The following is a 17,484-nucleotide window of genomic DNA, read 5'->3' on the forward strand; positions in this document are numbered from 1 at the left end:
TCCACTGAGGGATAACAGAGGAAGTGAGCTCCACCTTATTTGCAGCATCACATCCCGGGACGTCACAATTGTGATCAAAGCAGTGTGGCGGGCGGCCGGGTCCCATGCCCGGCTGGTACACCGCTTCTACTTATGTTCTGAGGGAGCAGCCATGGGCTCCTCAGTATCTCCCCAAGGGACACTTGGTGGCAGCCTCCCTGGTTGATGATGGTGCCTCAGTTTCCCGCAGGGTTCCATGGGAGATGGAGTTCTCCACAACCCTGTGGGGATCTGGGGTGGCCACCAGGGGGTGCTGCATGGATCCCGGAGCCAGCGTGGACACCTCTACAGCCTCGCCCGGAAGTCCAATTAACAACATGTGATCAAACACCTGGAGCACTTCCGGGTGGGCTATAAAAAGGGCCAGCATCCACCACTCAGGAGCCAGAATCAGGAGGAAGAGGACGAGGTTGCCTGGGAGTAGTGGTGGTGCCAAGGTGGAGAGTTGTGTTGTTGAGATCAAGTGCTTTTGGGTCTGTGTTGTGGCTGGAGGGATTACGGGGAAGACGTGCCCTCCAGCTGAAGTAAAATAAAGTCTGTGTTGTATTTTTACACGTGCCTCTGGGTCAGTCTGTGCCGGGTCAGGCGCAATATAGTGCCTTTATCACAGCAGCCACATGATTAATACAAACATTGTTACATAAATACAGAAAATCAAGATGGTACAAAAATGAATTAAAATTAAAAGAAATTGGCAAGCAAACAATATATGTGCAAAAACCGAAAATAACATAGATATGTCCTGTGTGCTTCCACTTGGTAATGTACAGAACTTCTTCAGAAACTCCATTTTATTTAATACGCTTTGCAAAACCTGCCTTCCACTGTTGTTGACTTTGTCAGTTTAGTCCAGAATACTGGACTGGGTACTTGGAAGTAAGCACCATGCTGGATTTATACCCAAAGGCTAGTAAAATGGCATCCCACATACAGGGGCAACTGGGCAACAGACAACTCGGTGAAAAGACAACTCGGCGACATCCTTTACCAGTCAGGTAATAGTTAGGTTCAAAGAGATTTTTTTAATATTTAAATGACAAGGTAGGGCACCGGAAAATCCACAGAATCACCTGCTTTATGAGACTCCCAATACATTGAGAGTAAAGATATTCCTTAAGCCATACTCGCAGGTCACCTTTTGTATTCTAAATAACGCTATCATATGATTAAAATCAATACAATTTATATAAAGGATTAGTGGGCGGCACGGTGGCACAGTGGGTAGCGCTGCTGTCTCGCAGTTGAGAGACCTGGGTTCGCTTCCCGGGTCCTCCCTGCGTGGAGTTTGCATGTTCTCCCCGTGTCCGCGTGGGTTTCCTCCGGGAGCTCCGGTTTTCTCCCACAGTCCAAAGACATGCAGGTTAGGTGGATTGGTGATTCTAAATTGGCCCTGGTGTGTGCTTGGTGTGTGGGTGTGTTTGTGTGTGTCCTGCGGTGGGTTGGCACCCTGCCTGGGATTGGTCCCTGCCCTGTGTTGGCTGGGATTGGATCCAGCAGACCCCTGTGTTCGGATTCAGCGGGTTGGAAAATGGATGGATAAAGGATTAGCAATTTTGGTTGCAGAAGACAATGTAAGATAGAGTTTGTTCCATCTGCAGAATAAAGTTTGTTCGTCAATTATAAAAATTTATTTTCAACATTTTAAATCATGTTGTCATTTAAATATAATTAAAAAATCTCTTTGAACCTAACTATTACCTAACTGGTAAAGGATGTCACCGAGTTGTATTTTGCCAAGTTGTTTCTTCGCCGAATTGTCTTTTGCTGAGTTGTATTTCGCCGAGTTGACTGTTGCCCAGTTACCACCGAACCCCCGAGTTAGGTGTTATCGACCAAAATAACGATATACTCATTAATGTTTAAAGAAACTTAAATCTTCTGATATCACATGCATGTGCTGAAACGAAAGTAATCGCGATGTTTTAATATTGTGCCTGCATCAACAATTTATACCCATTCTTGTCCATAGCTGTCCTGAACTTCTTGGTTATGTGGGTTCTCCCATTGTGAGCGTAATCCTACGCAGAGAAGTGGAAGCCATCCTTCTTGGGCCATGGCAGTGAAGTAATCCGTAAAGCCAGCAAAAGACTGTATTGCCCCTGGTCAAAGAAAAAACGGCAGAAATTAGCTTGCTTTTCACAAAAGGGATATTTCTTCCTTCTACTTAAAATCTAATGGCGTGAACTGAGATTTAATGTCTACGAAAGCTTACAGCTCCTCCCTAGAATAGTAAAACTGTCTATTTGGACTTTTTATTAGGCATACTACACAATCATCACTCGTAATCAAATATATTTCTTGATTTGCTGTTAACTCCTTGAATTAACTGTTTGACCCCACAGTTAAAATATGATAACGTGACTCACCGATCTGAAAATAGGAATACACAGCCAAAGCTTCATTCACCAGGCGGTCTCTTTTAGGATTTCTTGGTTTCAAGTGCATTATATCACTTTCAGCCTTCTCATAGGCAAGTGACACGGAAGGGAACTGAAAAACAGTGAAACAATACACTAGTACTTTTTGTAGTAGGAGTCGGAGGTTTTCTTTTCTTCTATTAATTTTCTGAGCTTTATTGTTCTATCATTGGGACCAAGGTTTTGAGGATTCTTTCTCTTATTTTATCTAATACTGCTGGAATAGGCTCTGGCCCCAGTGGTCCTGTACTGGATGGATGAACCCTTACTGTATATGCAATTATTAGCCATATTTAAATAAAAGACATTGTGACAGGTAGTACTACTCCATCACACAGCTTTGTCCTAGAATAGATTACCATTTTAGGTCCTATTTCCACATTTTTAGTGTACTAATACCAGTTTAAATACATTCAGGCTTACTTCCACAACCCTAAAACATACAAGCAAATTTGATTTGCCTCATATTGGTCAATGCAGGTTTATACAGTACATGAATGTTGGTTCCTACCTGGCACTGCTAGTACAGTCACAGTATTCCTAAGGTGCTTTACTGGAAGTACTGGGTTTGTATTGACTGATTTGTATATAAACATTTATTCTCAAAATGACTCGATGTGATCCAAGGTTGCTAGAGCCTATCCTAGCAGCAATCAGGTGCAAAGTAGATACACCCTGGATAGAGCAAAGCAGATGGACTTGGATGGTCCATCACAGGGCACATTCACAATCACATACCCAACAGGTCAGTTTGCAGTTGCCAGTCCACCTCACACACATGTCTTTAGGGTTGTGTAAGGAAAGCCATGTAGATATGGGAAGAATGTGAAAACTCTACATATACCTTGGCTAGGCACAGGATTTGAACCCAGGATGCTAGATCTATGAAGCAGTAGCATTAACCATTACACATTGTAGATTGATTTAATTTAAAAAAATCTTACAATATCAGTGGCCAGCTCAATGAAGAGGATAGTGATGCAGCCCAAAGGAAGAGGAACGCTGACAGTGATGTAGATGAGGTATGGTGTCAGCTCAGGGATGTTCTTAGTCAGGGTGTAGGCGATTGACTTCTTCAGGTTGTCAAAGATCAAACGTCCTGCAAACAGAGGCCAAAATTGAATAAACTGAAACCACATGTCCTCTTTCATTTGGGGAACGATCCACTCTGGAGTGGTAGTGGGAGGGATTAATCTGCTTGAAGATTTTGTTGGAAGTTTATCAATGTAGTATGATATACTGTAGATGACAGGCAATTCACAAAAAAGCAAATGACTCAAAATGTATATTTTCAGATTTGGTAATACTGTACATAGGCTATTACATGTATAAGTCAAGAGATGAAATGATAGTTTCTCAAAAATGTGCAACATCTTCAAAATAATTTTATGGAAAAGAGGTTGTTGCATCCAACTGCATTAAAAGAAAGGTGAATGCATACAGCCACATGAAAAAAGAAAGTACACCCCTACATTTATCACTGCCTCAAATACCTAAAATTAGAATCCGGTGCTCCAGATGACGTTTAAATGATTAGAACATCATTAGAGAGAATCTTGACTGAGCCCATCTTATTTAATCTTCAGACGGGTAGTTTACTTTGCTATTTGTTGTTGAAGTGAGTGTTATCACCATGCTTAGATCAAAAGAGCTTGCTGAAGCCTTCAGAAAGTGATTATAGATGCTTAGGAGTTTGGGAATTGAAAAGGTTACTAAGTAATTCAAAGTCAATGATTGCACTCTCCCTGAAGATCATTTATAAGTGGAGAAGATTTTAAACCTTGTCCAGGCCAGGCCAGGCCACTCCAGTAAATTCAACTCAAGAGTAGAGCAGAAGATGCTGAAAGAGGTTTTTAAGAGTCCAAGCTCTTGCCTTGATGTCAAGGTGCATGAGTCATTAGGTTGGAAGAGGGTGAACAAGCTAGATCTACAAAGAAGGTGTGCCATGAGGAAACATTTGCTGTTCAGAAAGAACATCAGGGCAAGACTACAATTTTTTGAACACCAGGCAAAGACTTGGATTTCTGAAACAATATGCAAAGATAGTTAATTGGCCACAGTGGCAGAAGACATGTTTGGCAAAAACCAAAGACCGCATTTGACCAGAAGAACCCTGATATGATGCCAGCTGTTAAGCCTGGTGGTGGAATGGTTATGATTTGGGGCTACTTTGTGCATTAGGGCCTGGGCAACTCACCATCACAGAATCCACTACAAATTCTTCATTGTACCAAAAAGTGCTTAATCATAAAGTGAGACCATCTGTCAGAAGACCAAAGCTTAAAAAGGTGGATATTGCAACATGACAATGACCCTAATCATACCAGTAAACCCACCAAGGAATGGCTTAAAAGAAAGAAATGGAGAGTTCTGGAATAGCCAAGGCAAAGCTGAGATCTGAATCTGTTGTGATGCTCTGGGGGGCTGTGCATACAAGACACCCCTCATACATCATACAGGTGAAAGAAATATGCATGGAGGAGTGGGAAAAACTGTCCTTCAGTCGATGTTAGAGACTGCTGGATAGTTATAGGAAACCTTAAGTGAGGGGACATATACCAGCTGTTAGAGCCAAGGGTGGGAGTACTTTTTTTACAAATAGAAATGGTATATCTATTTTCATTTTTAATTACATCACCTATAATTAAAGATGCTGTTTAAAGGAAATCCAACTTTGCTCTAGCTATACATGTTATAAAATCAACATTTCATGGGGTGTATTTACTTTTTCACATGACCGTATAAATGGTTTTCCTTAACCTCACATTTACATACAATGTAACATTCTAAAACTTGCTTAATTTATTTTAGTATCATGGCCTATACTGGCAAGGACCAGGCCTGGACAAAAAGCCAGTCCACTGTAGGGTTCATTCACCTAGAAACTCACTCACACAGTGCCACTGTAAAGTCAGCAACTAATGTAACCAGAATATCCTGAGGAATGTAAGAGTAAATGATGGTGCAGACCTACAAATACCTGAGAGTGCAGCTGGATGATAAATTAGACTGGACTGCCAATACTGATGCTCTGTGTAAGAAAGGACAGAGCCGGTTATACTTCCTTAGAAGGCCGGCGTCCTTCAACATCTGCAATAAGATGCTGCAGATGTTCTATCAAACGGTTGTGGCGAGCGCCCTCTTCTATGCGGTGGTGTGCTGGGGAGGCAGCATTAAGAAGAAAGACACCTCACGCCTGGACAAACTGGTGAGGAAGGCAGGCTCTGTTGTTGGCATGGAGCTGGACAGTTTGACATCTGTGGCAGAGTGACGAGCGCTCAGCAGGCTCCTATCAATTATGGAGAATCCACTGCATCCATTAAACAGTGTCATCTCCAGACAGAAGAGCAACTTCAGCGACAGACTGCTGTCACTGTCCTGCTCCACTGATAGACTGAGAAGATCGTTCCTCCCCCAAACTATGCGACTCTTTAATTCCACCTGGGGGGGGTAAACGTTAACATTATATAAAGTTATTGTCTGTTTTTACCTGCATTGTTATCAATCTTTAATTTAATATTGTTTTTTTTGTCGGTATGCTGCTGCTGGAGTATGTGAATTTCCCCTTGGGATTAATAAAGTATCTATCTATCTATCTATCTATCTATCTATCTATCTATCTATCTATCTATCTATCTATCTATCTATCTATCTATCTATCTATCTATCTATCTATCTATCTAAAAAGCAACATTTTAATACATAAATTGTTGGAATCCCCACACGTAGTACAGAAAGATTAGAAAATCAAAGAAACATTTCAAAACAAATTAATGTGAAATAAGTGTACTGAAAATGTCCAGAGAGGGGAAGATGGTAACACACATTCTATTAGTACGTCAGGCCATCACCTGGGCTTTCTCAATTTGCCTGTTTGTCTCCAAATGATAGATTTTACATGGTGAAAAAAAAAAAGAATTACATATATTAATTTTCCAGAGGGCAACTCAATAAAATGTAAATGTGAAAACTCTGTATAATACGTTTAAGACATCACATGTACAATGACTATATATACATGTGTACTTTAATAAAATTAACAAACAAAAGTGTAAAATATTATTGCAGACATCTATGACTAAGTTTTTCTTTTCCCCAGTACTAACATGCTGTCGTGTTTCTTGTGAATTGCTTTGTTTCTCACCTTGCTCAACTCCAGTGACGATGGAAGCAAAGTTGTCATCAAGCAGGATCATATCAGCTGCATTCTTGGCTGCATCTGAGCCGGCAATTCCCATGGCAATACCAATGTCTGCCTTTTTCAGAGCAGGAGAGTCATTCACACCGTCACCCGTCACTGCCACTATAGAGCCCTGTTGATGACAGTATGTACTGTAAGTGTACGGCTTTCTTTCCTTTGTAGATTTAGGTATTAGGTAGTTCTCTGGTAATATTTTCTACAATGTTCAAACCTAAATTTATAAAATACAAAATATAAATCCTGTTGTATTTCATTTATGCATTTCTTATTTATTGGTTTAGATACAAGATTCAGCATGCTATTTGTATTTTTTAAAAAACAACATAATTAAAAACTATTTCCTTATTTTTTCTATTTACCGTAAACCTTTCAGATAATTCTCAAGAGTCACCTTCAAAGTTCTCCAGCTAATTAGAGCAAGTGGCAGGCTATTAAAGTGGTAAAAGTCATTTTGGCTATTTTTTAGATTAATTTTCTGTACCCATCAGAATATGTTTTTTTTTGTTTGTTTTATGGTACTACAAATTTGTTGTAGACATCCCCAAAATGATACAAACAAGACTCCCTATACATTGTTCCTTTTCAATGATTAAATTTTGCATTAGTCAGATATTACGTAATTAAGTAGCCTGATGCATCGTTTGTGGTAGTGAGAGGTGGACGTGAAAGGCATAAATACTAAAATGTGTTATTTACGTAGCATAAAGGGAAAGGAAGTTAAGGAAATAAGAGAACAACAGGTGCATTGAGTGTATGTCTTGCACACCACAGGCAGACTATGATGAATAGGTGGAGACTGGGGGGCTTTTTGAACATTTCAGCACACACAAAAGTTGTAAATAAGTAGTCCCCTTTAAACAACGGACCATCCAATCACGTGATGTTAACAGTGGACAGAACTTCAAAAACAGGTATTCAGAATTAAATGTGTCACTTGTTGGTGAGTATGCATTTAAATGTACTTTGCAAGAGTTAATGTATATAGCTGTTGTATTTTCATTTATGCACATTGCAAAAAAAATTTTTTTAACATAACCAACTTAAAACGATTCAACATCGAGTTGGGAATCTAAAGTACCAGCAGCATTTGGTACAAGACAAGAACTTTCCCTGGATGGGACACCCCTCTGTCACAGGACCCACTTGTACACACAGTCACACTATTGTTCACATGGAGTCAGTTTAGAATCGACAGTTTAACCAGACATGCATGTCTTTGGCACATGGGAGGAAAACCAAGGTACTTAGAGAAGAACATGGGAACACTGCAATTCATATGGATAATGATGAGGCAATGAGTGGAGTTTTAAAACACACTGGTGAGGTTTCATCTGGAGTACTGTGTGTAGTTTTAGTCTCTAGGCTACAAAAAAGACATAGCAGCACTAGAAAAAGTCCAGAGAATAGCGACAACACTCATACCACGGCTGCAGGGATAAGTTATGAGGAAAGATTAAATGAATTCAACCTTTCAGTTTAATTCTTTCAGGGCTGATGTTGACTTTTGTCGAAAGGAGGAGTTGATGATGGTAATCAGCTGTAAATTTTGACAAAACCAACCGTTATGTTTTAGTTGGACTCTCATTGCTAGAAGGAAACTTAGCATAATTGGTTTGACCAAGATTTTCTGCACTCGTGTGAGTAGTAAGGTGCAAACAAGAGCAAACAAGGCACTGACATAATGGCGAGAGAGCAAAGAGAATGCGTAAAGCAAAATATCTCCATGGACAAAGTTTTGCCTATTATCTCTGAACTAAATTATGATTTGTCGGACTCATTTTTTGGTACAAGTGATCGAAAACGAATGTGAGGTTCCAGCTTCAGCTGACTGGTCCCCAGCTAATCGTGGTGCTGTACAGGTTCATGTAGCTGACACGCCTACAGCAATGTTCACCAGGAGGACTGCCACTTAACAATGGTAAGAGGTAGAAACCAGATTGCAATGCACTGCGATCATGACCGCTTGCTACAGCTGCCCTAGCCATGCAAAGACAGCCTGGCAGCAAGCCTGCTGCACATTCTTGGCAAACTGGCAGCCACAGCATGCAGCAACAGATGTTTTATGTTGATTTCTGAGTGAAACCATTGCTTTCCAGAAACTGTGTTTTTTGGAAAAAATATTCAGCCCTCAAAGAGTTGAGCAAATGGAGATAAACAAGAGTTATGATTAAAGTTTTAAAATAATGAAAGGAATTAGTACAGTAGATCTACTTTAAAGTGAGTTCAACAAGAACACAGGGACAACAGTTAAAGGTGAATTTCACTCAAGCGTTAGAAACGTTTTCGCACAGAGAATTATACACACATGGAATAAATTACCAAGTAGTGTGATACAGAGTAGGACTTTAAGGATATTCAAAGCTCGACTTGATGTCATTTTAGATAAATTAGGAAATAGAATTTTTGAGCTTTTTTGGGGCTGACTGGCCTGTTATCATCAAAACTTTACTAATGTTCTAATGTTCATTGGTTTGAAACCAGGACATTAGATTTGTGAGGTAGCATTGCATGGTCCATATTGTCTTTCTTCATCCTTTTAATGCTTTGCGTTTTTTTAACTGTTATGCTGATTTAGTTTCAGCTGTCATGCAGTTAATCCAAGTATAGGAAGACAGAATATTCAAGGTAAGGCAGGTCTACTCACTAATCATGGCACCAGCTTGACATTTTATGATATTTATTATTTGGCCGACGCCTTTGTCTAAGGCAACTTACAACATTTGAGATACAATTGATTACGTTTCTTTTGGTTTTTCAATTTGAGCACAGGCAGTCAAAGTGACTTGTAGTCAAACAGTGTCAGTTGTGAGATTTGAACTGACAACCTCAGGGTTTGCAGTCCAAAGCCTTAAATACTACAAAACACTGTCTGTGGTGACACATTAATAATAAAAATAATTCATTACATTTATAAAGCTCTTTTCTCACTTCTCAAAGCACTACCACACTGGGAGGACCGGGGACGCAAACCCATGATCACCTTACTACAAGGCAGGAGCTCTACCACTGCGCCACTATTGCAGGTTGATTAGCACATGCAAGTTAGAACTTCACTCTACTCTGTAATAAAGATTACCCTACAAACCTATAATGAGTGTGTCACTCTTTCATCCTTTTGTTTACTTACCATAGTTTTAGTGCAGTGAACTAGAATGGTAAAACAAGTGGAAGCACACGCTATGGTAATGGGGAATTAGATGCTATCTCTTTATAGGATGGGACTATTACCATAATGTTAGTTTAATAGTGTTAGCCATTTCAAGTGAGTTATCCATAACAAAATCAGTCTAAAGGTCTTGTTCTCTGCTTGTTCTTTATTTTTTGTTATTCATTTTTTGTCTATATTAAGTATATTTGTGTTGTTTTGGTTGTCCCTGAACACTGATTTTGTCTTTGAAACAGACATACTGTTCTATATTATTACATACATACATGTTATTAAATATATACTATACGTACTTCACTTTTTAGATTGTTTTGTTATATTTTTTTTCTTAACTAAAAATTTAAATTAGAAAAAAATAAATGTTTTGTGTTCAGAAATATTAATAAACCTGAATATTATATTGAACATTATGTATAGAATGCAGCATATCAACAAAAATAGTTCTTTAAAATGTTAAGTTATGGTGCATATTAATTATACTACTACTGTTTTTTACAGATCCTTTTCCGTCCTTGACATTAAGATAATGACCTTTATGAACCTTCCTCTAAAGAAGTGCCTGTATTTTAGCTTTCAATGTTCCTTGTCCTCTTAACCATCCTTTTTTAATTTCCCATTACTGTTCTTATTCCTACCAGTCGCTGACAGCTCTCCACAATGATGAGTTTCTGCTGGGGTGAAGTTCGGGCAAACACCATCTCAGGATGGGCACGTAGAGCATCATCAAGTTCATCGCTGGTCATGTCCTTTAATTGTCCACCATTAATTACACAGGCACGTGCATCACTATACAGACAAACAGATTGTAAAGAAAATTGAAGTGAGTCCCTTTAGAATTTCAACATGAATAGGTGATGTTATACAATATCAGAAAAAGATACAGATACAAAGAATATAGTAGATTTATGTTGTTTTAGTTCATTCACAATGTTTTACTCCATGTATTGCGTTTATAACCTTCTAGGTACAGAAGATCATTCATAATCTTATGGGTACAGCACAAAAAAGTGCAATCTTTCTGAAGAGCTGCCTGGCTGGCATGGGATTACCAGGGGAAAGGACACCATTAGGATGATTTAATGTAAGGTGGGAAAAGACCCACAATGTCAGGGAGAGACTTAGTATGCCAGGTGTCAGGGTATGCCTGATCTTCTGTCCAGACAAAGAGTGAGGCCATGGAGGTCTGGAAATTGGCAGTATATAGCCACGAGCTATGAAGGCTAAAGCTAAACTGCCCATGAAAAGTAGATGCCGTTTAAGAGTGGCGAGAGGCCAGTAATATCCCTCCTAACCACTAGGGTGCAACACATAGTACCAAATTTGCAACTGTACTTGCATCCCAATGGAATAAGTAAGGTCCACCCAGCCTCAAAAGTGATTCTTAACAATTGGACTGAAATGACCCAGGCAAGGGAATTAACGCTGACCTTGTGCGTCTTGATGAGAGGCTGTGTAGAAGGTTCACTGATTGAATGAAGTTACAAGAATCGAGACAGAAGATAAGAAATTGAATGCTTGTTGGTACTTTGAAGATGAGAAATAAGGCAAGCCACCATATTGGGGTTTAGGTAGGCCAAATAGTTGCAAGGTTTTTGTTGTCCCTGAGTTTAATGTATACTTTCCACTTTCAAATTTTGCTGTACCTTTTTTGCCATCCTTCCAGTGATTTAACACTTAATAAACACACCATGTTAATGTACTTTCAGCTTCACTGAAATTATTTTGAACACATAAGCAAAATAGTCAACAACAACAACATTTATTTCTATAGCATATTTTCATACAAATGATGTAGCTCAAAGTGCTTTACAAGATGAAGAAAGAAAAAAGAAAAATATAAAAATATGATTAGGCAATATTAAGTAACAAAGAATAAAGTAAGGTTCGATGACCAGGAGGACAAAAAAACAAACAAACAAAAACAAAAAACTCCAGAGGGATGTAGAAAAAAGAACAAACAAAATCTGCAGGGGTACCAAGGCCACAAGACCACCCAGCCCTACTGTCATCTATCAGTCTACATTTCCTTGTGTTTTTAAAGATCAAGCAACAAATGTTAATTCTTACCCTCGATTGACTTGTTCAACGGGGATGCGTAGTCTTGTTGCAATGTCCTCTACAGTTTCACTGCCTTCAGAGATGATTCCAACATTAGCTGCAATTGCTTTTGCTGTAATTGGGTGGTCTCCTGTTACCATGATTACCTACAATTTTAGGGAATTGAATCGGAAATGATGAGGTGTTAAAGGAAAAATGGTAGGATACAGTTAAGAAATTTGTCATAATACAATGCTTTAGTATTACCATATTGAGATCTTAAACTAAAGAGCAGTCTTAAAATATGCTAAACCTGTTTTAATGTTATGTGAAGAAATATCTGGATTTTTCATGTATCTAAATTGCATCTGGAAAATGTGAAACTATATTTTTTTTTATAGAGAACTACTATACAAATTTTCCAAGGACCAGTGCTACCTCTGTAGTATCTAATATTCAAGGTGGGAAACAATTTACATTTTATTTATAAATTCCTACCCGGATTCCCGCAGTCCGACACTTCATCACAGCATCAGGAACAGTAGCTCGAGGTGGGTCAATCATGGAAATTAATCCAGCAAAACAGAGTCCACTTGTGGGGAAATTCATCTCGTCTGTATCAAAGTTGTATCCTCTTGGATATTCCTTCTCATTCATAAAGATGTGGCAGAAACCTTGAGAGAAACACATGAAGATTGCAGAGAAATATTGGATAATTAGCCATTTTTCTAAACGTTTTTAACAGTACAGTTGATTCGTTTGTCATGCCTAGACTTGGCATGTCTTGTTCTGCTACAGATGTGAGCTGGTGAGCTACAAGGGAAAAATAGATAAAGGACTGGAGGATAACATCTTAAAACAAGAAGGTCTCAAAGCCAGTAACAACGTTCAATATGTAAACCAGAATCAATGTCTTCAAGAACCTAGCCAGAATATTGTCAAACCGTGAAGAAACAAACATAAGCAAAACATTTGTGACAGAATTAAACTGTGCCTTCTACAAAATAGTTCAAATGAAAAAATAAGTTTTTGGTGCTGTCAAAAGCAGACCAAAATGTGTTAAAGAAATACAAATGCAGTTTTAATGCACAATGTTAACTGCACTTCATTTTGCACATTTTTATTTTGTATGTTGTATGACAGCAGTCTCATTTTCTATATCTTTTATTTTAATTACATCCTTTAATATTATTATTAATGAGAGAAGATGTATTAATTATTATGTATTGATTATACATCACAGATGAAAATGATGGAGCATTACAGAGTTTGTAGTCGGCGGGGTTTATAAAGATTGCCTCAATACAGGAAACCTTTCAATTTTCATTTTTTCAGAATTTCAATCCAGATTCTTAGGCTGGTTACTGATTTAATTTGATATACTGTACTTTATTAATCCCCAAGGGGAAATTGTCTTTTTGCATGACCTTTGGGGGTTAGAACACAGGGTCAGCCTATATACAGCATCTCTGAAGCAATTTTCAAGTTAAGGGCCTTGCTCAAGGGACCAATGGATAGGGATCCCTTTTTGGCAATAATAGGATTTGAGCGTTCCCCTAATCAAAGTGAACTTTTCCACATGATCTGCCTTACCAAGAACTCTCTCTCCCAGACTCCCGAGATCCATATAGGCAGTTTGGAAAGCTTCTTTCCACTGTTCATCCAATGGAAGCTCCTGTCCTTTGATCATAATTGTAGAACACCTTTCTAGGATTCTCTCTGGGGCTCCTTTCATCACTAGTAGGTAGCGCAGATCTAAGGGGTCTTCTAACTCATGAATAGACAACTAAAAAATGGGAACACAAAAAACAAAACAAAACAAGGGCTACTGTAGTTGAGAGGCATGGAAATAAAACCAGTTTCTCTTTCCATCTCCAAGATCAGTAAGTATTAACAGTCAAATGTTGACCACAGTGCTGCATTCCACATAATAAAATTGTTCAGTTCAAGTGTGCTTTATTGTCAGATCATCATATCATATACACTTACCTTGATACATTTTACAATTGTATAAAATTATGTTGCCCAGGACCACAGTACAATATTTAGACAATTAATATGATAAAAATACAAAGTGTTGGGTAATTTTACATAAGGGAATGTGGAACAAGGAACATCATCTGTTAAAACTGACATCATATTAAACAGCAATCAGTGATGATAGGAAATGTACAATAAATGCAAAGGAACCAAACAGAACAGTAATTAGGTGTGAGCCTGTGATTAGGGTGTACATGCAGGGACACGGGTGACATTGTGTTCTGGAGCCTGACTGCCTGTGGGAAGAAGTTGATGTCTGCGATTAAAAAGAAGTGCACTTGTTTTAAATTGCTTAATGGGAAGTACAGGGAAAATGCTAGGAGAGTTAAATGATGTCTACCTGTAGCCAAGTTCAAGTTCAAATTTAGAGTCACAGTCAAATTCTTATTTCCCTATCTGATGGAATTAGATATAGCATGTCACAAAACTTTTTTTTTTTTAAATAACATTACTCTTTAGTAAAGTTAGACATATTTTATAGTAATCATTTGTAAAGTAGCTACTAAAAAAATTGCAACTGATTGTGATCGGTACAAGGTAACACATTGTCCTCTGCCACTGTACTGTCTGTTCTGAGTTTGCACATTCACGATTTGTCTGTAAGTTTCTTTTTCTTTTTCTTTTTAGATACTGTCTGTGTATAAGGTCTGTGTATTGGTTAATTGACACCTCTAAATTAGCTCAGTGTGGGTGTAATATGATAAAATGGCGCCCTCTCCTGGCTCAGTCCCTGCCTTGCTTTCAGTGATGTCAGTCTAGACCAGGGGTCTGCAATCACAGTCCTGGAAGGCCGCAGTGGCTGCAGGCTTTTCTTCTTACCTGGTTGCTTAATAAGAAAGCAATTCTTGCCAATAATTTAATTTCATGGCTTGTTAGTGCTTTAACTCCACTATGTCAGCTCATTCTCCTATCCTGGATTTTCTTCCCTTTTCTAAGGACATCATCCAAGTGATTTGAAGGCTAAAATGGAGGAGTAATTCTCAGTCAATGACTTTTTTTCTCTTTACTTTACTTCCAAGTATTTAATTAAATAGTGATAAATACGCACAGGTGTAAATGGTAACAAGCTAAATGGAGAAATGCTAATCTCTTTTGTTCATTTGCATGTTATGGCTAATAAGGAACAATTAAAAACCAAGAATACAGCTGTTTAAGACTAAAATAAGCAGTAAGGGTTCAAAATCGTAACAAGCGAGACAACTAAAATGAAGCAGAAGTGTTACTTGAGCAATAAGGGCTTCTTATTAAGCAATTGGGTTGGAGCAAAAACCTGCAGCCACTGCGGCCCTCCAGGACTGTGATTGAGGACCCCTGGTCTAGACTGTGATCTGTATGATTTTGAAATTGATTAAGCAAGTTTGTGATTCGATAGATTCAAAGCAGTAAATCAAACATTTTAATTTTTTGCTGAATGGTTTATTGCTAATTTAGAGCTGCTTATGTAAATATATGTGTGATGTATGTGTAATGTTTTGTATTATGAACTGAATTGCATATAGCTTATACTTTAAAGAAATATGTAATGATGAACATAAAATGATAGTTTGCTAAGGAGTACTAGGAAGACTATTAAGCATAGGAAATATGAGAATAATAAATGTTTTAATTGATTTGCCAGTCCTTCAAATGGAATAGATGGTCATGTATAAAAATAAGTGGAAAATATGAAATGTTTTTTTGTTTTTTAACACAGTGGATCTTCATTTAAATAGCATGGATAGACAAAGCAGATACAACATAGAAAACACCCTCCTACATTTGCATTTTGTACTCCATTGTATAATATAAACATAAATGCATATTTTCCATGTGAAATAAGTAAATGAACCCTTATATTTTCGGGTTGGTCGATGACTGACTGACTGACCCTTACATTTATCACTACGTCATATACCTAAAATTAGAATCAGGTGCATCATAATAATTAGAACCTCATTAGAAATGATCTTGTCAGCACCTGTCCTCTTATTTTAGTCCCTTATCTATGGTTCAGCACTCAAGAGAAATAAAATGAAGAATGTGTAATCAATGAAGAACAATTTCATACAGGTAACAATATAATATGTTAACTGCCATATAGTTCATGGTAAATCTGTGCTCTTCCCTTTTAGTAAAATTTTTACAGTAAAAAAACTTTATGCATCACTGCAATCTGTTAGCATAATAGGAATGTACTGAATTATTTGTTTTTATATAAAGCATACCAGCTTTTCATAGGGATGCACACCGGAGGGTTGCCTTCCAGGCTCAACTAAAGTATGTGTTCCCACCCCTGTCACTAACCGTCTTGCCTCCTTTTCCCTCACAGCCTCAAGAAACTGTCCTTTGAGGATAACAAAGCTAAAGAACCCCCCGATCCACTCGGTATAAAAGGGAAAAGCTCCCAGAAGGGTTCGTCTCATTTCAGACCTGATCACAGTAGTGAACACTTGAGAGTGAGAGAACATGTGTCCTTGAAAGAGCACTGACTCAAGGGAATTGTCCCTAGCAAGGAGCATCAACAATTGTGTGTTTTCGTTACAGATTTCTTGTTTTTTTTTTGTTGGAATAAAATGTTTTTTTTCCCAGTTAGCACACCCAAGCATTCGGCCTTTGCCCCACTACAATGGCTAAGAGACAAATCTATTTGTATGTTTGGAGAAAATCTGTACTAACCCCTACTCTCTCTTCTGTTTCCTTTTCCGGTGTCCTTTTGGTGGTGGCTTACCAAAGCACCATGATGTTCCAACAATGATGGATGGATTAAAAGCCAGAAGTCTGTATGACCATCATCATCAAGTCCTTCCGTGAGAACCATAACTACAAAGAGGACTATTTCATTTATGTTAGGTAGAATGCCCAGAGGGGAATTGGGTGGTCTCGTGGCCTGGAACCCCTGCAGATTTTATTTTTTTTCTCCAGCCTTCTGGAGTTTCTTTTGTTTTTTCTGTCCACCCTGGCCATCGGACCTTACTCCTTTTCTATGTTAACTATCCATCCATCCATTTTCCAACCCACTGAATCTGAACACAGGGTCACGGGGGTCTGCTGGAGCCAATCCCAGCCAACACAGGGCACAAAGCAGGAACCAATCCAAACAGCAAATCAAGAAATATATTTGATTACGAGTGATGATTGTGTAGTATGCCTAATAAAAAGTCCAAATAGACAGTTTTACTATTCTAGGGAGGAGCTGTAAGCTTTCATAGACATTAAATCTCAGTTCACGCCATTAGATTTTAAGTAGAAGGAAGAAATATCCCTTTTGTGAAAAGCAAGCTAATTTCTGCCGTTTTTTCTTTGACCAGGGGCAATACAGTCTTTTGCTGGCTTTACGGATTACTTCACTGCCATGGCCCAAGAAGGATGGCTTCCACTTCTCTGCGTAGGATTACGCTCACAATGGGATAACCCACATAACCAAGAAGTTCAGGACAGCTATGGACAAGAATGGGTATAAATTGTTGATGCAGGCACATTAAAACATTGCGATTACTTTCGTTTCAGCACATGCATGTGATATCAGAAGATTTAAGTTTCTTTAAACATTAATGAGTATATCGTTATTTTGGTCGATAACACCTAACTCGGGGGTTCGGTGGTAA

The 17,484-nt window shown here is 38.4% G+C and overlaps 1 protein-coding gene across 1 annotated transcript in view; it reads right to left on the bottom strand.

Moving 5' to 3' along the window:
• LOC114668210 (potassium-transporting ATPase alpha chain 1) overlaps nucleotides 1–17,484 on the bottom strand; it is a 47,890-nt gene that overhangs the window by 8,890 nt on the left and 21,516 nt on the right. Inside the window, exons 12-19 of the mRNA XM_028823872.2 lie at nucleotides 13,454–13,646; nucleotides 12,359–12,534; nucleotides 11,891–12,027; nucleotides 10,459–10,609; nucleotides 6,601–6,769; nucleotides 3,401–3,555; nucleotides 2,406–2,529; nucleotides 1,993–2,138 (exon numbers count right to left, since the gene is read on the bottom strand). Of these exons, the coding sequence (XP_028679705.1) occupies nucleotides 1,993–2,138; nucleotides 2,406–2,529; nucleotides 3,401–3,555; nucleotides 6,601–6,769; nucleotides 10,459–10,609; nucleotides 11,891–12,027; nucleotides 12,359–12,534; nucleotides 13,454–13,646 (1,251 nt within the window). The remainder of the gene's footprint in view (nucleotides 1–1,992; nucleotides 2,139–2,405; nucleotides 2,530–3,400; nucleotides 3,556–6,600; nucleotides 6,770–10,458; nucleotides 10,610–11,890; nucleotides 12,028–12,358; nucleotides 12,535–13,453; nucleotides 13,647–17,484) is intronic.

This window comes from Erpetoichthys calabaricus, chromosome 17 (assembly GCF_900747795.2).
Source record: "Erpetoichthys calabaricus chromosome 17, fErpCal1.3, whole genome shotgun sequence".
Taxonomy (NCBI): Eukaryota; Metazoa; Chordata; class Cladistia; order Polypteriformes; family Polypteridae; genus Erpetoichthys; species Erpetoichthys calabaricus.